We start from the raw sequence: 21,555 nt of genomic DNA, 5'->3' as shown, positions 1-21,555 counted from the left end.
TTTATTTCTTTAGAGCATAGAATTACTTTTGATAAGAAACTCACAAAGTCTAGTAAATATGGTCATTGGCATCATTCTCTTCTCTTATTCATTTTTGGAGCCATTATTTTTGAATTTTTAAAACCCTGAGCTTTATAATTTATTGTGTAATGACTGGCAAGGAGTTTTAAAAAAACAGAACCAAAACCATGCCAGTAATAAAATGAAAAATATTTAATACTTTGAATTCTCTCTTTCTGATTTGGCTTTGGTCTCTCACCCTGGCCATACTTGACAGTCTTGCCCTTGAGGTCTTTCTTTCTTTCTATCTATCTATCTATCTATCTATCTATTTATTTATTTATTTATTTTTGGCTGCGTTGGGTCTTCGTTGCTGCTCATGAGCTTTCTCTAGTTGTGGCTAGTGGGGGCTACTCTTCCTTGCAGTGCGCGGGCTTCTCATTGCGGTGGCTTCTCATTGTGGTGGCTTCTCTTGTTGCGGAGCACGGGCTCTAGGCGCACGGGCTTCAGTAGTTGTGGCACGTGGGCTCAGTAGTTGTGGCTTCTGGGCTCTAGAGCGCAGGCTCAGTAGTTGGCGCACGGGCTTACTTGCTCCGCAGCATGTGGGATCTTCCCGGACCAGGTCTCGAACCCGTGTCCCCTGCATTGGCAGGTGGATCCTTAACCAGTGTGCCATCAGGGAAGTCCCTTCCTTGAAGTCTTTCTTTGTCCTTCATTTACTGCAGAGATGGCCAGTCTTCTTCTCTCTGGGCATGTCAATTTATGATACTGAATATCTGAGAGACCATGGAACTTGTGACATTATTTCTGTATATTAGAATCTCTCACACAGCAAACTCTTCAGCTACAGAATGAGCACTGACAATTCCTAAATCTGTGTATGTATTTGGGGGAAAAAAAATCCATTCTGTAAAAATCATCACTTGCTTTTTACTCTAGTCACTTAAGCTGATTTCAATTTCTTCTTCCTTAGAGACATTAGGAATGTACAGATACTTCATTTTAGCTTGGACACCCTGAAATGCTTATGATAAAACAGAGGGAAATGTTTGTAGCGTCACAACATGTTTGCTTAGGGCAAGGGTGAGCAAAACTATGACCCTCAGGCCAAATGTAGCCAGCGGCCTATTTGTGCACAGGGGTTTTTACATTTTTAAAGGTCAAGGAAGAACCAAAGAATATGGAACAGAGACTGTACGTGTCCCACAAAGTTTAAGATACTTACTATCTATCTGACCCTTTACAGAAAAAGTTTACTCATCCCTAGCTTTGGCTAGCATCATGTGTTAACATTTAAAGCCTTGTATTTAGAGCAGCTGGTATCTCTTTGAACTTCAGACATAAACTCTTACTGGGTATTGCCTGCTGTACCAGGCTAAATTGTACTATATTTATTCCAATTTACTATTGAGTTGATTCAATGTTGGCACTATTTATATATTCTTCTAGTGGTTCTCAATTCTTTCTGCATCTTAAAAATCATCTGGAGAGCTTTAAAAATGCTGTTGCCTAGGCCCCTACACCAGAGATCCTGATTTAATTGATCTGAAGGGGGTCCTGGGCATGTGTGTCTTCTATGCTCTTCAGGTGATTCTAATGTTCAGGCAGGTCTGAGAACAACAGACCTATACCACTTAAAGGTCTATTTGTGGATTGACAATTGGACCATATTCTTAGGCAGTTTCTATTCACATTTTTCATTAGAAATATAATAAAGATGCATTATACAAATTGTTCTTTAATTTCAAGACAGAAGTGTTGCTCAGGGAAATTTTAACTGAGACAGTTTTGAAATGTGAAGAGCATATGAAACAGATAATGCAGAGACCAGAAAAATATAATTTAAAAGATAGGAACTGAAAGGAGCATGCTGGAAAAAAAAGAAAAAGAAAAAGAAAAAACCACTCAGAATTTCAATACACAAATCACTGAGTAGATTTCTTGCTGTCTGGGTAAGTGTATCTATTTTCAAAAGTGCTATTAACATAAACATAGCAGTAAATCTGGGGAACCGTCCTTTTTTTTTTTTCAAAGTTGTTAAGAAGAATTATATCAGTCTGCAGGTGTCACATGCAGTTACTCAGAATCAGAAAGAAGGCTGATCGGGGGTTAGAAGATCTCCATCTATCTATCTTTTTGCAACCAACCACGTCCAGGCTGTTTATTTAATACTTCCTCTTGCTAATGAAGGTACTGGTTGGGGATGGGTCGGGCTTTCCCATGTCGGCATAAGACTGCAAGATTTGAATGTGCCCTGGTGTTGGCTTCACTGACCACAGCAGGTACCCCAGGCAAGAATCTGAGCAGTAATAACAGGTAACAACAGAGTTTGCATCAGACCTCTGACACTTTTCCTTCCAGTTTATTTCTTTTTCTCTCCATTTATCAACGTGTTCTTTTCCCTCTTCTTTTTTCATTTTTCCAAACCAGCAAGTGTGGAGGCGAGACACATCAAAGCAGAGATGGGAAGTGAAAGAGCTCTCGTTCTGGACAGATTAGCAAGCAATGTGGCAAAGCGAAAAAGCTCAATGCCTCAGAAATTCATTGGTAAGCATACAACCCTTTTTCCTGCTGTTGTTAGCAGATACTTTGAATGAGATAACATAGGATGCTTACTACACAGGCCCTTCCTAGTTTAATGTCTGTTAAAATAAGGTAATTGATTTTCCATTGTACAGCTTCTATTCTTCAGGATTCATTTTGGTAACTAGAGCAAATGATAAAATATTTTAACTAAAGAATCTTAACTACTGAAGATGGGATTATCTGGTATCCAATTTCTTAAATGAAGTTGGTGTTAAAAATGCTGTTCCTTCCTCTTTATTCCAAATGACATATGTTCCATGAGAGAGTTTGTGCAATTGATACCAGTAAGATGTTCAAGATAGCATTTTTGTAATCTTTTGCAACTATGTTTTACAACTTGGTTCCCTTATCATGCTCAAACTTTTTTCATGCTCTAAAATGTATTGCCATATTTTCTTGAATTTGATTGAGAATTGGTTTTAAGAGAAAGTGGTTGGGAATACATAGATTTAAATAACAAGGTTTGATTTAATCATTTGTCTTACTGGAGTTAATTTTTATACCATTGGTTTTCACATTGTCAAAAAATATAGCAAGAATGAGATGGCTAAGAAATAATTATGTCCATTAAAGTGTTAGGACTGCCAAATGGCAGAAATATTGTGTTGAATTCTCCCAGATGTTTACATAAATGTGACTATGATATTTAAAATAGATTTGTATTTGTGAAGTAGGCAGCTGAATTTAATGTATTGGTTTTGCTATAAATTGAAAGTCCGTGATATTGAACAAAAATAGTTATCACACGAAAATAGACCTCCCTCAACACCAATAATATTTTAGAAACCTGTCAGTCTGTTTTTCCAAAACTACTTGCTGCTGCTGTTGATTTCTTACTTCAATCCTTTTGTGTTTATTCTTTTCAATAGCTTTTACAGATATCAAGTGCCTGCCTGGCTTTTAAATCTGGTTAAATTTTATTCTGGTTTAGGTAATTTTAAAATTCTGGTCTAATTAGTTTTTTAATTTTATGTGAATTATAGAGATATATTGAAAGAACCCATATATTTCAAAGCTACCTAGCTTGGTTTTTTTTTTTTTAACATCTTTATTAGACAATAATTGCTTTACAATCATGTGTTAGTTTCTGCTTTATAACAAAGTGAATCAGCTATACATATACATATATCCCCATATCTCCTCCCTCTTGCATCTCCCTTCCACCCTCCCTATCCCACCCCTCTAGGTGGTCACAAAGCACCAAGCTGATCTCCCTGTGCTATGCGGTTGCTTCCCACTAGCTATCTATTTTACATTCGGTAGTATTTATAAGTCCATGCCACTCTCTCACTTCGTCCCAGCTTACCCTTCCCCCTCCCCATGTCCTCAAGTCCATTCTCTACGTCTGTGTCTTTATTCCTGTCCTCCTAGCTTGGTATTTATACTTATTTATTGTATGTTGTTTGACTGAGAAGTTATTGTATTCTTTTAGTCACTTTAAGAATAAACTGTGTCAGACTAAAGTTGGTGAATTTCATTTCAGAGAGACCCTCTCCTCTTTACCATCTTCCCTCTCCTTGGTGAGAAATGTCAGGGGGCGTGTAGTGACTTCCATGTGGGGTTTAGGCACAGTGGACCAATTGTGATTCCAAGACATTATCTTAAAACATTGCTCATACCTCTTTTGAGCTGTACTTATGTGAAGAGGTTCTGGCTGGCGTACAAAAGGAAGCTTGGATTGTTATTCTATGCCATGAGTATAATTTAATTTGGGGAGTGTTTTGACTGTAGAAATGGCTGCAGCTGATATGGGTGGGGAGGAACATGGGGAGAAATGGGCAAGAAAAAAAATGTAAAGTGACTTAATTTCAATCCAGTTATGGTCAATGCATGTTGGTCTAAGAGAACTAAAATGTGAGAGAAGGTACTTAGTTCACATAGTTGCCCTAAACCTATCCTTGAGATAAAGCCCTACTTAATAAGATAAAAGTTGCTTTGGTATCTTCATGGGTTTAAAAACACATGTTTCACATGTCCAAGTCCATGCCATTTTGCTTATTGCATAAGGGATCCATTCCATTTGTTTATTACCATTGTGACCAGAGGATTTTCACTCTTCCATTTCCAGACTCAGGAGAGGTGCTGATCTTGTAGGTACTGATTTCTGTCATCTTCTGAACCATCGTGTTCTCTCTGAGATGGAATCAGGAAACCCAGTAGAGTTAGCTCTTGATTTAAGCTGAGGTAGCAACTTCAGGACTTCGGGGCCCTGAATAGCTGGGGGAATTTTTTTTTTTTATATAAATTGTGGTAAAGTGCAGTAGGAAGAGCACTGGATTAGAAGCCAAAAGACTGAGGTTGTGATTCCAGTTCAGTCATTTCTTAACTGTGTATGTTTAGACAAATCATGTAACCTTTCTGGGCCTCTGTTTACTCACCTGTGAAATGAGTAGACTGAACAGGTGATGAAGTGATCGAGAAGGTCCCTCGCAGCTCTACCATTCTGTAAGTCTGCAAGATGAATTATAAAAGGCAGCAATAATGAGCACCACTTTTTGTGTATAAACCCATATGTATAACTTCAGATAACTTTTTTCTCAAGGTTGTACAGATATGGTATGTTATTTTCTGTTATAAACCATAATATATAATTTAGGAGTTTTTTTTTTTAGGAAGATGTCATTTAATCTGAGAATCTATAAAACAGCTGCATTAGTTCAACATTTATATATTTTACTTAGTACATTACTACTTTTTCATTTGCTCTTTCGTCCGTTCATTTATCATGCAAATGGTTACAGAGCTCCTGCCATATACGGGATACTCTTGTTCCTGAGCGCTGTTCTAATCCTCTAGCATTAGCTTATTCCCTGAACCTTAAGAGATTTTTTTAAAAATAAGAGAAACCCCTTCCATCATTTAACTGAATCCACCTTTTGATAGAAAATAGTAATATCAAGGGGAAAATAAAGGAACATTATGACACTGTGCAGTATATGGGATGAAGTGATATAAAACATATGGGGCTAATGTCTTCCCTCCTTCTCTTCTCTCTCCTATATTTCCTCTCCAAGGCATCATTTTCTGAAAAGATTCAGCTGCCAGGGAAATGGCAATGGGTAAAGTGTGAAGGAAGAATGAGTCACTCCCTTTAATCCTTGTTGACAGTTGCACAGCTTGGCTTCCCTGACCTCTTGAACTACGAGGGTAAAGGTGAAATTATACCATCAGGTCAGCCTGTTACTTTCCTAACAGGCTTGAGATAATTACCAGTAGATAGCATTTTTCATCCATTAGAGATGAACTGAGGAAGAGGGATGGATTGGATTAAGTCTAAATGCATTTAGAAACACAAAAACATGCCTCTATTGAAGGGTAAGAGTAAAATTAAATTACCCAAGTAGGAGAAAAATGAAATCACTTTTTTCCTAGTTCTCCAAGAAATTTTGAATCACTTTCTATAAAATAGGAAATAAACTGACACACATTCATTAGAAATCAGCATCTTTACGTCATCAAAATAATTCTTTTTAGTTGTTCTTTCCAAAGGACAAGAAGACCTTGCTTTCAGCACCTAAGCCCTTTAGGGATTGTCTTTTTTCTGAATCTTATTCTCCTGTTACAAACTTGCTTGACTATGCTTCTAACTAGGCCATCTTCAAATACTTGGCTCAAAATAGAGGCCAGATTTCTCTCCTGAAGGGAGGAGGAAAATGACTACATTTCTGCATATTTCTTTTTCTGATTTTCATTCTTTCTCCAAAAACAGATGTGTTATTCAGACCAAAGTGGTTACCATAGCATCTCCCTATTTTTTAAAATTTCATGTATTACTTTATTAAAGGAAGTTTTCATGTTGAAAAGAACATGAAAAAAGATCTCACTCACCCACCGGTAAACATGTTGTGAGGTTTTGACACTTCAGCAAACACCGTCGGTTCTCCCTGTGAAGTAACTAATGAGAAATTGTCTGCTTTGGTTAACAGAGCAACAGGAAGCAGTTTTAATACCTGTTTCTAAAAGCAAAAAGTATCTTCTCCCATCCCTTCCCAAAGGGCCAAAAGCCCTAATCCTATAAGCATCAAAAGTCATAACGTTTTTGAGCTTGAAGGGATATTAGGAACCACCCCGTGAAGTTCTTTTACTAAGGAGGGAAGGGGGAAGGGAAAGATGGAGAGATGCAGCTAGTAGGTGACAGAGCAGGGCCAGAGCCCGGGTCTATAAAGTGCTGCAGTCCAAGGCCTTCCTCCCCCAGAAAGTCACCCAGAGCAGTGCATGTCATGTGTGCTACACAGGGGCTTTGGAAAGGGAAGGGTCTAGTCATTGAAAGCTGGTGGAAGAGAAAGCCTTGAAGAAGGGCAGTCGTTCTCTCTTGAGGGTGTGTTTTCTTGAGAAAAGATCTGTGGTGACTCCATCAGGGCAGATGACAACCAAATAGCACTTCACAGTGACTCACAGAGGACAAAGGCTTCTGCAGCAACAAAACATGGTTTCCAGCTCAGTTTTCCTCACTGCCACCCACATGGCTCTCTCTGTTCTCTCTCCTCCTTCCTGCTTCTCGTTCTGTGGCTTCCTACCCTCTGCCTTCCTCCTCCTGGAAGAGCTGTTAGCCACTCCAGTCTCATTTAGATCGAGATCATAGCCATCATCATCATCAGATATTCCATTTACCCTACTTACCTGCCCTTTTTGCGGGGAGGATATGTGCTTGGAGTACGAGTAATCGATGATACACTTGGGAAATTGTATGAAGGCATCAGCAGATACAGTTAAGTGACTTGAAGAAACTTAAAGGCTTAAAGAAAACCCCAGTATTTCACATTACCCCATCACGATGACTGTAACATCAGAATTGTTATCTTTCTAATGTTCAAATCATTTCTCCTCCTCTTCAAAAAATCTTTCAATGGCTCCCCATCAGAATAAAATCCAAACCACCCAGGCGTTCGTTCTGAGTCTTTCACAATCTGTCTCTAAGTTATCTTTTCTAAATGTATCATTTCAGCCGACTAATCTTTTAATTCAGAGGTAATGAACTACTCCCACTTCTTTGTAATCCTTCTTTCCACGCTTACTGTCTGGAATGCCCTCCCTCCCATCTGCCCCCTAAACCTCCACGTGGTCTACATTCCCATACTTGCCTGAATTCTCTCTCTTCTCTGTTCTCCCTCTGCACTCAAGGCGAGTTTAACAGTCTGCTTTTTGTGATGTGTGTAACTGTCTCTACTACCACCTCAGATTTCAAAGAGACTTTAGAGGAAAGAATAGATTAATATTTGTCCCATGTTACGTGGCATATTTGAGACATGGTCCGTATTTTTCTCTCTCCACTCTCTTGGCTACTGTATACTTTGTTCCACCACATAGTATTAAGGATACTAACTTGTAATGAAATTGTGTACATACTACATCTCCTCCTGGATTGCAATTAAGTTTGTATTCTTCAAAACACTTAACATGGTGTGAGGCAAATAACAACAATAATAACAAAATAGTAATAGATCTACCACTTATTGAGTGCTTACATGTGCCAGTACTCTGTTAAGCACTTTATGGACATTCTGACCACTCTGTTCATCATAGATATTTCTTGAATGCATGCTACTGGTCCATATGGAACAAAGGATAGTTGCTTTTCTACTGCCTATGGGAACCATCCCAGCAGAGAATCGGAAGTCATTGCTAGTGGTGGGGCTGTGCAGCCATGGGCGAGGTAGCAGCCAGGAAACAGCAGTTAATGCTCAAACATATACTGAGGTCTATGGGCCCTTGGATCACATCCTGGTTCTCCATTTACCAGCTGAGCAACCTGAGCAAGTTAATCAACTCGTTTGTGCTTTAGGTCCTTCATCTGACTAAGAGATGATAATTCATCTTAGGTAAAATGAGATAATATGCAAAGTACCTAGGACAGCACTGGGTATATAGTAGTGGCTCAATAAGTAGTAGCTATTCTTCTTAGTATTACATATAAGGCACAGTGCTCGGTACTGTGAAGTAGAGAAGTAAACAGGTTGGAGTAGTGGATCTTGTCCCTCCATCCCGAAGGCAGAGGTCTAAATCCACATGCTCAGCTAAGGTCCCTTTTAGCTTTAGGCTATGATTCTGTACTTTCAAGTTGGCACTTAGAAGCCAACAACCAAATGCCCTCACCACATGGCAGCAATTCAGGTCAGGCAGTTGCTCAGTTCAGAGTTACCAAAGCCTAGATGGTAGGGATTGACACCTTTAAAAGGGATCACAGGTAGGGAATGGCCCAACCAAGTAGGCTTGGTTTCTAAACTTAGGACTTGTTGTTGCCATTTGTATCATCATTGGAAGAAAACCTCTAATTCAACCCGAAGCTTCTCTCATTAAGCACTCCAACGTGTGTGGTACGATTTTGACTAGAAGCTCTGTGCAGGTTTGGGAGCAGTTACACTCTTGTGGTCTGACTAACCTTTTTTATGAGTGTATTACTAAAGAAACGTGAGCTGTTGGCTTTTCAATTACTGTACCTCACCCCTTCTGAGTTTCATACACATTGAGTCATCGTGTCTACAGGTGACTGATAATCATCTGCACTAATCAAGTTACCGTAACTCGGAGATGAGGGGATCTGATGAGTGCAGGTTGCGTGCACGTGAAGATCTGAGGCTCCCCATCTTCTTAACAATGAACAATGGTCTGTGTTAACCACAGAACTCAGTCACGTATTTCCACTCATCCAGGGGTTGATTTTCCTCTTATTGTTTTGCCTCTTACAACTTCAGCACTCAGCTGTTTTCTGACATGTGCTGCAGGTGGTATAGATTATGAAATTGTAGGCCTAGTTAAGTAAAACCAACTCTTGGGAGAAAAGATAAAAGCAGAGTTTGTGATGTGCCTGCCCCACCTCGGAAACTTTCTGGAGCCTCTCTGTTAGACGAAAAGATAAAAAGATTTCCAGGGACCCCTGGTATTTGGGGAACTGAGTAGAGCCAACCACACTGGAAAATCATCAGTAACCTTGAAAAGGCCAGGAAACCAAAGTTCATCATTTCTGTGTCACTTTCAGGGGAATGAATATTTGTGACTTTAGACAGCTTTCATGTTCTCAGTCTCGTTCCTCCGAACAGCTCTAATCAGAGACTTATCCAATCTGGCAGTTGAAAAGAAGAACCGTTGATTACTTTGGCAAAGGTCTACGTTTCTGTTCCTTTTTATTGAGTTGCCAAGGTACGGTGATTTTCTGTGCATATTTTTTCTCTCAGGTATTTGTCTGGAAACTGTCAGGTTGGCCTTAAGGTAGTGGGGATACAGGACAAATCCATCTGATTAGATTAGATCTTTTAGCAGATCTTTTTGTCTCCAATTTCTCACTGTTCTGGTCCATCTTACACATTGCTGTTACATTAATATCCTGAAAATAACATTTTGACCACAGGCATCTCTTGCTCAATGCGGTTTGTAGAGGTTTGCCGTTTGTCCAGATCTAAACCCTACGGTTGGTTATTCAGAATGCCCATCATTTGGTCCCACCATGTGTTATCTTTTTTTGGTATCTCCTAAAATGTTGGAGGCAAAGTGCCAAGAGGCTCACAGAGCATTTGAAAACCTTGATCCACATGGCAAGAAAGTTATTTTCTTTTTAGTTCTCTTTCAGTCTTCCTGATTATACCAAGGAGAAAGATTTAGACGTAATTAGATGTTAATTGTCTTCAACACTAATCACACCCTTGGTAATCTCTATTTTTAGCAAAGAGAGAGGGGATCTTTGTCTCCAGGTACTTACAGTATCTGATCAGACTTTAATAAATTGCTGTGCTTCGTTGTCTTTATTTTTCATAGTTACCTTCTATTTGTGGCAAGTGATTCTGGTTTTCTGTTTATGTTAGTGATATAAAGTTTCCTTAAAAAACAAATTTCTTTAGCAAAAAAAGGAAGGAAATGCGAGCTGATTCAAACCAAATTAAAACCCCTAACATTTACCAAGTGCTTTCTATGTGCCAGGCACTGTTCTAAGCGCTTACCAATTGAGGTAGGTACAATTATTACCCCCATTTTACGTGAGGACATGGAGCCATAGACAGGTTAAGTAACTTACCCAAGGTCACACAACTAGTCATGATGAGGCAGCATCAAATCCACACCACCTGACTCTAGAGTTCATGCTCTCAACCACCACACCACCCTGGGGTATGAATATTGCAGAAAGTGGAGGAATAAGTGAAGTTTGAGAAATACTTTCTTCCACACTTCTTGATATTGCTCTAACCAGACTCTCTTACTCCTCCCTGCCCATGTCTTGGATGGTCCCACGTGCCTGTCTTGGTTCATGCTCATCCCTCAGTTAGAATGTCTCTTCTACCTCTCTGAAAATCTAAATCCTACCGGTTCATCAAGACCCTTCTCAAAATTTAGGTTTTCCAAGAATGCTTTCCCTTCCACAAGTACTCCTGAATTTTTTGCGTTCCCATAACACTTAAATATACAGTTTGTATATTTACAAACCACCCTGCTCTTCCCTTTTAATTCTTTTTACAGAAGACACGTTACCCACCCTGCTTACACACCTCAAACATGGCATTTAAAATAAAATCAAAAGCTTCCATAGAGCAAGGCAGCCCTTTCTCAACTTTTAACATTTATTTTTCTCCAATTCCATCTAGCCAAGTCTTATTTCTCTCCCCCTAGGTTGGAGATACCTCAAGAACAGAAACTGGTTCTTCCAATCCTTTTTGTTTTCTTGTGTTTTGTCTTCCCTGAAGCCTTTACTGTATGGCAGTGACACACAACATGCCTAGGAAATGTTAGGGAAGAGAGGATATGGTTGAGCAAATCTCTCAGAATCCAATGTCTACGGAATGAAAAAGCATCAGCAATAATGTTCGCCTCACCTCCAGCCCTTGACACATCTTCCCCACTTTCTCTTGCCTCTGCCAGCCACTCACCATTGAGCACATCTGCCATTACCGAAGATCCCGCTCCTGCCTTCCCTGTGGCCAGAGAGCCTCTGTTTTCTAACACACAACACCCACACGCCCTGAAGGTGGCTAAACTCTGTTTTCAAAATTTCTCAGCAGTTTGACATGAGAAGTAGGAGAGGGTGACCACAAGTTAATTTTTCAGTTAAGTGTGAGATAAGTCCTAATGATCACATATGTATCAATGATACATCTTTTCAAGCAAAATAAGAATAAAACACTTTATGAAGAGGCCAAAGATCATCATGATCTTTCATCAAGAAAGCCTTTCTACAACTCTCTACATTTGCAGCTCTTTTATTTAAATCTCAGTCAGTCTGATAACTGACGTGTTTGGGGAATGGTAAGTTGGAGTTTTGGGGGCTATTTTTTCTGCCTGTGCAGCCATTTAAAAAGCTGCCGAGGCCAGAGCATCCCCACTTTTTGCAGCACTTCCGGCCCCCGGCTCCCTAGTATTACAAGCAGAAAAGAACAAGCAAACTAAGAGTTCGGGGATTGACCGTGTCTTCAGAGTTCATGAACAATAGAAGTGCAGAGGTCCCCATGCTCCTGCATACTGGCAGCTGCCTCGCCCCCTCTTAAGCCCCCTCCTGGTATTCTCTTGCTTCTTTTCTCCAGGGTTCCCTTCTGACATGAGCAGTGGAAACAACTCACATTGTAGCCTCAACTTAGTGACACCTCTGACTCTCCCTTTTGCCTGCTGGTTTCAGTTATTTTGACCGTCCAAACATGTGCTGTCACTCACTGTCCCCTGAGACTTCAGCACCCGCGTGGGACCATTCTGCCTGGGCTGAGTGTTCTTGAGCAGGCCACTTGTCCTTCCTCACTTTTCAAGGACTCCAGAAAATAATTTTACAAACTCTCTGCCTTTGTGTTGTTCCTTTTGTCACTCTTTCTTTCCCTTGTTCTAGGTGAGAAGCGCCACTGCTTTGACGTCAGCTATAATCCCAGCTATATGTATGAGAAAGAGAGTGAGATGATCCAGACCCGAATGATGGACCAGGCCATCAATAACGCCATCAGCTATCTTGGGGCCGAAGCCCTGCGCCCCTTGGTCCAGACACCGCCTGCTCCCACCTCAGAGATGGTCCCGGTTATCAGCAGCATGTATCCCATAGCCCTCACCCGCGCCGAGATGCCGAATGGTGCCCCCCAGGACCTGGAAAAGAAGAACGTCCAGCTGCCAGAGAAGAGCCTGCCTTCTGAAAGAGGCCTCTCCCCCAACAACAGTGGCCACGACTCCACGGACACTGACAGCAACCATGAGGAACGCCAGAATCACATCTACCAGCAAAACCACGTGGTCCCTCCTCGGGCCCGCAATGGGATGCCACTTCTGAAGGAGGTGCCCCGCTCTTACGAACTCCTCAAGCCCCCACCCATCTGCCCAAGAGACTCCATCAAAGTGATCAACAAAGAAGGGGAGGTGATGGATGTGTACCGGTGTGACCACTGTCGAGTCCTCTTCCTGGATTACGTGATGTTCACTATTCACATGGGTTGCCACGGCTTTCGTGACCCTTTTGAGTGTAACATGTGTGGCTATCGAAGCCACGATCGCTATGAGTTCTCGTCTCACATAGCCAGAGGAGAACACAGAGCCATGCTGAAGTGAAGATCTGGGCCCGGAGATGATTTGCACCTGAGCATTCAACATCATTTTTAAAAGCTGATGATAATTCCCCTCGCCTAACAGATCGCTCTCAAAACAAACTCCGTTCCGATCCCCTTTTCATGCCATTTTAGTGTCCAAAGGATCACGTTCACGTGGGCAGCAGAGAAATGCTGTCCCCATTCAGAAACTGTTTGCAGATATATCATGCTACTACTTTTGTGAAACCTTTGTTTTCCCATCAGGGACTTGAATTTTATGATATTTAAAAGCCAATGAAGTATTTGGTCATTATCTTTTGCAGCAATAGACAGGCATTCTTTGGAGTCTGTTGCCAACCAGAAGAGTCCCCTGGTTGTGCTGCATGAGAGGTTGTTTCTGAGATACATCAGCCATATGTGGAAAAGACTTTTAGCCATATGCCCAGGTCCACAGAGAAGAATTGCTGACCAGCTGACCCTGCTGGGAAGCCTTGCCCTTCTGCACTTCACACAAGACTAAAGGGTTAGGATATAAACCTTCCATCGCAAGTTATAGTCTAACAATAAGGAAAAGAACAGCCATAAAATGTTACCAATAACTGAAGCCCCTAGTCTCCAAGCATCAGATCCACTTCTTATCACACAAGCAAAAAAAAAAACCCAAGTTTTCTGATGGTACTTCTGCTTCTACTCTTTATCCTCCTGTCTCCAGTTAAAAGCTGCTTTGGGTTAAACCATTCATGCATAGGAGAAACTCTATCTCAGAAGAACTAATGGTTTAAATAGAGACTGTCATGGGAACTCCAGGAGGTTGTCCACTGTGGGTGATGGCATCCATTTCCTACGATCTCGATTGGCAGGCTTGGTTCTGAGGGGGGAAATGGTTTAGCAGCACCACCAGGGATGGAGGGAAGGAGGAACAACCACCTGAAAATTTTTCATCTCCTTCATGGAATATTGGTGTACAAACCCAAAGCAAACTTGCCAATGATTTTTTGACAAAAAAAAAATACCAAAGAATCCTGAAAGTATGACTTAGCCTCCCCCTCCCCACAGGAAAGGAACCGAGGATGACCATGATCAGAGCTGAGCTTCAGGATGGAGTGAGGAGGGGAGCACCTCTGCTGGCAGGATATCCTCGATCAGGCAGGTGGAGGTGGGGGTCCCATCCCCCCATTTTAAATGGAGCTGTTGTATTCCACAAAGATTCCTGAAAGTCTGATCTTGGTTCTGCAGATGTGTCGGTTATCTTTATCATTAATTATGGGAGACATGCTATCAAGGAAAAGTGATGTAATAATTGTAAAATTAGCACTGGAATGAGGGTCACAAAATCTGTTTGCTGATTCCATATTTGCCACTACTTAGCCAAATGACTTTGGGCAAATCACTTAACTCTTAAAACTAAGTTTCCTCAACCATAGAATTAGGAATTGGATTTAGATGTTCTCGAAGGTCCTTTACAGCTTTAAATTTATGTGATTATGCAGTAACCACAATTATTTTTTTAAACCTCTTAATGTATGGGTATTAAGCAGAAGAGTATGTATATGAATATATGTTTCACATTTCTTTGGTGTGAAAATGGAAGTATTGTTAAGTTTTTCCTTTAACCACTGAGTTGTGGTGTGAAGAGGATGGTGGGGAGGAACAAAAAACAGGAAGGTATTTTGATCTTGCCCCAGAGTGTACACACAAACGGGCACCTGCAGCTGCTTGCCAAAGCCTTTTTTTTTCTCTCCTTTTAAAGAACCTATGTTAGGGAAAATAAATTCTGCTTCCAGGGACAACTTCATGGAGCCTATTTACAGATTGAGTCAGCTGTGTGAACATTTCTACCAGAGCCAAGAATCCACAATTCCTGGTGGATTAGCGTTTTATGTATCTGCCTTGATATTTCGAAAGGGCTTTATGCATTAGGCTCAAACTCAACTCGTTTATGTGCTGCCAGTAATTAAAATGTTCCACCTCAGAGTGCACAAATGGTTTATCCTTCTTTGTAGCATGGCGTCTGTCTCAGGAAAAAAGATTTTGTGAAATTTCATGGCAACAGTCCCAACATGTTTGAGATTTCAGCTAAAAGACTAGATGTATTTCGGTGTGTAGTCTTCAGTACCTCACTGTATTTCCGTAATCCTGGACTCCAAGCTACACCAGGTTGCTTATACCCATTGTGAAAGAAGAGCTGCTTATTATATTCTTGAAATATCACACATCATGTTGACTCTTCAGGGGACAAAAGAAAGAGCATTTGGAAGCAAGGATTAGTAGGAGAGAAAGCTAGGGAAAGGGAGCATTTCTACCAGATTACTGGGAAAGTCTTTAGTGAAGAGACCAACTCCTGCACCTTAAGATAGTGAAACTAAGGCCCATCCCACCAACCTGGGGACTCTGTAAGTATGACCCTCATTTTCTCTGTGAGTAATGGATTTTCTGAATGATTTCCATTCTTCTGAGGTCAGTTTTCTGAGTGGGGCGACCACTCACACAGGCTGCACTTTCGTTGTCGCATTCTGAGCCTGGACTGGGACATGTCAAGTCCAGAGAAAATGTATATGTGGAAACTCCACATTCTTAAATCTTGAAGTTGAACCAGGTGGTATGTAGTGGTTACCACAACACAGGTAAACACTTACTTCTGCAGGCACTCCTTATTCTACTTAACCCCCTCCCTTGCTGGGGGTGGGAAAGAAGGTAAAGGAGAACCTTAGCAAGATGCCTAGAAAGGAGGACCGAGCAAGATTCACATCTGACCCTGCTGGACGGTGAGGTCCCCTGGCAGCTTCCGACAGCACGTTTCCTTTCTCAGCCAGAGTCCCTGTGAACGTGAGCCTCCTAGGTCTTCTCTCTCCATTTCCCACCAACCCTCTTATTAGCCAGGCCCCCACCACACACCCAGGAGGCCGAAATCTGAGGAACAACCAAACCTGTGAAAAGTTCCCTTACAGCCAAGGTGGCAGAATTGGGATGAGGATGGAAAAAAGGCCGAGAGCTGGCTCTGCAAATGTTCCTTATCGCTATTTGAGTTGTTGCATAGGTGTTTCTCCTGGCAGAGAACTAAACAGAGGTGTCTCCCCCATTACCCTGCACCAACACCACCAGGAAAAATATGTTAATAAATCCACCAGGCTTTAGATTCCCTAAGTCATTCTCCCAAAAAGATGTATTAGCCTTGACACAGATAAGCTAGCTAATCATATGCTTTGTTACCCATTCTGAACTGTTCCTGACTCAGCTTCTGACTTTGTCAGTGACAAAATGTCTCACCTTTTAAATGCAAGGCTTAACATTTTGCCAGGCCCAGAAGTAAAACGACCTCAGATTTCTTTTGCAAAGAGAAATGTTTAAAAACACAAAATTTTACTCAGTTGAAACACTGTGTTATTAACAAATCTCACGTCAACATAACATTTTTTCCAAGTAGCCTCTGTGTCACTGTTCTTATCCTCTGCTTTTTTCCTCCTGCTAAATGTGAGATTTAGAATGTTTTCAGGGGAAAAAAGCAGTACTTCTGATATATATCCCAGGACAGCCAGTAAGACTGTAATGGAAATGTTAAATGTTTAGTGTTTGAGGTCCTAACTTTAAAGTGTACTCCACTATGAGTAGGTATGTTGATCTCTAGTGGAGATTTGGAAACTCTGTGATACTTAAGATTTGAGTTCTCAGAGAGTGTCCAGGCTCTTTGACAAAGACTCAGAATTAGGAGTTTGAGCTCAAGAAGAGAAAAGAAAGTGGAGTGATGAAACTTTTGTCCTAGAAAATAGAATTAGGCTGTGCAGAAGACAAGAGATACACAGTGATCTCTCTTATCTTTTAAAGAATTAGGAGCTATTTTTGTGCTCAGACAGAAAGTATAGTTCAGAGAATCTCTATAGGCAGAGTACAGAAAAGCAGAATGATTTGGGATTTAAGTGCCTGTAAAGAGGACAATTTTGACCTGAAACCAAATACTAAACCTGGGTCATCCCAGGGAAAGGACTCTGTTCTCTAAGCCTAACAGACTGAACAGTTCTGAGAATGATGAATGAACCCAGGGTCAAAGACTGTGGACTTGGAAGAGCCTAGAAGAGAGGTGTAGGCTTTCAACTTGTATGAGCTCATAGCAGAAGACTGTACCTCTGTTTACCCAAGCTGTATATAGCGTGTCCCACATCATGCCAGCAACATGAGAAACAGGGGCTTCCCTGGTGGCGCAGTCGTTGAGAATCCGCCTGCCAATGCAGGGGACACGGGTTCGAGCCCTGGTCCGGGAAGATCCCACATGCCGCGGAGCAACTAAGCCAGTGTGCCACAACTACTGAGTCTGCACGCCACAACTACTGAATCTGCGTGCCACAACTACCGAAGCCCGCGCGCCTAGAGCCCGTGTTCCACAACAAGAGAAGCCACTGCAATGAGAAAGCCTGCGCACTGTAACGAAGAGTAGCCCCCGCTCGCTGCAACTAGAGGAAGCCCGCACGCAGCAACGAAGACCCAATGCAGCCAAAAATAAATAAATAAAATAAATTTATAAATAAATAATAAATTTTAAAAAATTTTTTAAAAAACATGAGAAACAGGTCTTTGCACTTTGAAGAAGCTGGAGGCAAGTTTCCTCTGAATATTACAATATTGGACTGTCTTATATGCTGATATTGAGTTGTTATTTGAAACTGGAATGTTAATGTTTTGATTTTTTAAAATGTAAGGACATAACAATATCTACCTCCCAAGGACGTTGTGAGGTTTCATGTAATTTTGTCTATTAGGTAAAGTTACTCTGTTTTTTGTGGGCGTGGGGGCGAATTATGTTGTATGGTTGTAAATTTTCCACTATATGTCCTGTATCTGGATTTAAAGACATGGAAAATATTCAAAGACCATACTAGGACCGTGATAGTAATTCACTTGCCAATGAAGGCAACTGATCTCTAACACACATGTTTCCTTCATGTTGTTTTAATGCCTAAGAGTAAAGAATATGCTGAACCTTAGAACCAATCTGTGTGAACCACATGGTACAGATACTTCATGGCTTTGAAGCCCGGGAAGTAGCCTAGCTTTGCTCCCTCACCGTCTTACAAGCCCTCAACCATGAATTCTTCAAGCAATTTAGAGTTTCCTCAAATGGTCCTCACTCTCCATCTCTCCATCGACCCCACTCGAGAAAGCCTGGAGAGCAGTCCCATGATGCCACCCACCTTCTCCCAAGCCCATGCCATGCATCTGGGGGACCTACTTCATTTTCTGAATTTGGGTGCAGCTTTGCTTCTTCTTCTCCTAAAAAGACTGAGAACAGACATTTTGACAGGTTAGGAAAATGGGGCAGCCTTAAAAATGACTGATCCCATTGCCAATGACTCATTTACACAAGGACTTTTCCAGGTTAGCAAACAAGGTCCTTTTCGGTGGGCCTGCTGCTGTGGGTTCACAGAAACCAAATTACTGTGGGTTGCAAAGAATTAGCAGGTCATTTGAAAAGCAGACATCCCTTCACCCAGACTGTGGTTTTGCATGCTCAAGTTCTCAGTCTGTGAGCTTTAGTGAGGGATCATTTTGGCTACTGGAAAAACCATAGTTTATTTTAAATTTCTGGTTGCCAAAGCCACCACACGTGTGGTCTGTGGATGACCCTTGTCTGCAGAATGACGGGGCGGGGGCGGGGCAGAGAAGGGAACGTGGTTTGGGTCTCAGGGTGGCCTTCCCACCAGGAGTGAGGGAGAGAGAACTTGCCGAGTGGTTTTGACACAGCCCTGTGCTCATAGCACGCTCATCTGGGTTTCTCAGAAATGCCCTCCCTGCCCAGCAGTGACCTTCTCTCTTGACTCCTCTCGGATTTTACCTGGAGTCTGACCCCTTGGAGCACTGTAGTGCCCTACTCCTCTGCAAAGACTGTGTAAAGAATCAGCTTCTGAAATGTAGCAATGCTAACCTCGCCAGAACCCCAGAACCGTAATGAATGCATTCCCGCATCACAAACAACCCTGCTGATAGTTTTCAAAGTTTCTTTATGATGTTTGATTTTTACACTGAAAAATAAAAAAAAAATACTGGTGTGTTTAAAATTAGTCATTGTGCATGCCTATCATTTGTCGTTGCTGCTGTCAGAAAATGGAATTAATTCTGCCCCTAGGAATATTTTCTTAATTTAGCCCCTCTGGCTCTTTCTTAAAGTTCAAATACCTAGATAAACAGAATTATCATTGAAATAAAACATCTTGCCTGATGCCTTGCTGAACCTGCCTTTGGTATCCTGCTGCTGGCCCCCATGTCCCCATGGTGGGGTTCTGGTTCCACTGGCCCTTAGTTCACTAAGGGGACCTGAGGAGGTCGGGGCCTGGACGTGACAAGCTCGACAGATTGGGCACGGTGTCTCCCAGTTCCAAGACACCAGCCCACCCTCCCTCCCAGCAGGGATCCTTCCTAAAAGATAGGCAAGTCCTGATTTTTCCATCTCTGGGGTCTCAGAAACATCCACACTGAGAAACTCAACTTGCAGTTGAACTCGGCCACATTGAAATATAGTCTGTAGATACTTGGAGGCCCGAGCCTCAGGCGCTGGGGGAAACTCCTAAGAGAATGGCATCGGGATCATGTGGCTCTCTTCCTGTCTTGATATCCTCTGTTTTCTCTCAGAAGAGGTCGGAAGAGAGTCTGAGGGGTGGTCTGGTCTTCTGCTTAGCCTCATCCAGAACACCTTACCTTTCCCCTCCTCTGTGGAAGAGGCAGGAGGAAGACGTTCCTGAAGTTGGGGGCTAGCAAACGCGGGGCCAGGTCGGTGGCAGCTTTCACTGGCTCTGTCTTCAGCACCATCCCCCTCCCTTCAGCACCCCTAGACCGCCCTGAGACTCTCCAGCCGGTTTTCCAGTCTCAGCGCTAAGGCCAGGGAGAGAGGAATGGCTTTGCAGCCTGCCTGTGTACTGGAGCATTAAATACATTCAAAAATAGCCCCTCAGGAGCTGATTTTCAGCCTTGGAGAGGATGGTCTGTGGCCTTCCCCATCCTCACTCCCTTCCCAAAGCAGAAGCAGCTCCGAGAGAAAAGAGGGAAGCAGGGAGACTCCTCTGCTGAGGAGAGAGCTCGGCAGCTGGCTGGGTCTGGGATTGGGGCTGAATGGACTTCCTTCCAGCTTGACGATAGCTTCCTTTACTATTTCTTGGCAACTAAGTTGATGCTTTGGGGGGGGGGGTGCTGGTGTTGGAAGCCACCCTACACCTGCACCCTCCCCCTCCCCCATCCCTCAACACAAGCAGGCCATTCACCCAGGCTGTGGTGCAAACCTGCACCTGCAGGCAACTTCCACCCGAGGGCAGGCAGTGGGGACAAGACCTAGCTCCCTTCCCTTCCTCCCATCCCCTAGAATCCAGAGTCTGAGGAAGAGCGGGGGTGTGAGAGTTCTGGGAAGGCCAGGACCGCTGAGGACTGGTAGAGGAGCTCCTGCAGCCAGGACAGACACAAGGTCGGGCTGCAGAGCATTCCCGGTCAGACAGTTGTTTGCATAAAAGCCAAAAGCCACTGCACCTGGGGTGGGGAGGCCTCTGGGGAGGTACTCCCTGGCTTGGGGGAGATGGGGGAAGGAAGGTGTCATGGAAAGTCCCTGAAGGACACGGGGTGTTGAATTTGCTGCGGTTTTGTTTTTAACTCTGTCTTGACCTGTGAAGTAGGCAGCTGCCTCCCTTCCCCCCCAAATAACAGAGCTTCCCCCAGAATAACAGGAACATACCCAAGGAAAGAGCCTGCAGTGGAAAGAATGGAGGTTAGAGGGCCTGCGGGTGATGTAAATTGCCCCCCTTCCCCAGGACTGAGGGGGCAGGAAGGCCCAGAGCAGCCTTTTCCCATCACCTCGCCTTTCCCCTCAACCCCCAGCCCCCCAGGTCCCCTGGCCCAGAAGAACTGCCTAGTCAAATAAACCACAGCCCCGGGGGTGGATGGGAACTAGGGGGGGCAGATGCCGCCTCCTCCCCCTGGCTCATCCTTCCGTTGGCTCAGTCCCTATGCTACCCCCACTGGAATCACATTCTCAGCACCTCCACCTCCCTCTCACTCACAAACCTTACCTGCCCTCCCCTAGACTCCTGGGGGGTGTGTGTGTGTCTGTCTGTCTGTCTGTCTGTCTGTGCACTGGGGAAAAACAGGCAGAGTCAGTGGATCCAGCAAAGCTCTGTAGTCTCCGTAAAGCAAATGCTGGCCTTGTGCAGACTCCAGCTGGGTACTTGGACTCCTGGGTCCCAGTCCCAGCCCTGCCACTCTCTGGGTGACCCTGGGCACTTTGCTTTCCCTCTCTGCGCCTTGATTTTTTCCCTGGAGTCAGGGATTTCTAAAGTTCTTTCCAACAGAGACAGCCTGGCCTCAACCCCACTGCTCCAGCCAGACTTTTCCCATCATCCAGAAACAAGAATAGGAGAGAAAGAAGGTTCTGTCCCCTCTTCCTTCCCTCTTTGGGAGGGAGGTGGGGCGCTGGAGCCAGGGTGATGGCGGCCTATGATTTTCCCAAGTGGTCGTAGAAAAC

General features: G+C 43.0%; 1 protein-coding gene and 1 long non-coding RNA gene across 3 annotated transcripts in view; one reads left to right on the top strand and one right to left on the bottom strand.

The window, feature by feature from the left end:
- IKZF3 (IKAROS family zinc finger 3) overlaps positions 1–19,114 on the top strand; it is a 90,275-nt gene extending 71,161 nt beyond the window's left edge. Inside the window, exons 1-3 of one of the 2 annotated variants that reach the window (XM_082373530.1) lie at positions 451–2,316; positions 2,431–2,547; positions 12,383–19,114. In XM_082373530.1, the coding sequence (XP_082229656.1) occupies positions 2,463–2,547; positions 12,383–13,086 (789 nt within the window). In that variant the 5' untranslated portion in view covers positions 451–2,316; positions 2,431–2,462 and the 3' untranslated portion in view covers positions 13,087–19,114. Of the gene's footprint in view, positions 1–450; positions 2,317–2,430; positions 2,548–12,382 lie in introns of those variants that run through there. The other variant, XM_082373531.1, reaches the window with a different exon arrangement.
- Positions 3,615–12,405, bottom strand: LOC309618970. Its single transcript, XR_014238690.1, has 2 exons — positions 6,415–12,405; positions 3,615–5,037 (listed from the first exon to the last, which is right to left on the bottom strand). It is a non-coding gene; the product is annotated as an uncharacterized lncRNA (long non-coding RNA).
- Positions 19,115–21,555: the final 2,441 nt, after the last annotated feature.

Source organism: Balaenoptera borealis (genome assembly GCF_965194805.1).
Source record: "Balaenoptera borealis genome assembly, chromosome: 20".
Classification (NCBI taxonomy): Eukaryota; Metazoa; Chordata; class Mammalia; order Artiodactyla; family Balaenopteridae; genus Balaenoptera; species Balaenoptera borealis.
The sequence above is the reverse complement of the archived record's forward strand: the minus strand, read 5'-3'. Positions and strand labels throughout refer to the sequence as shown.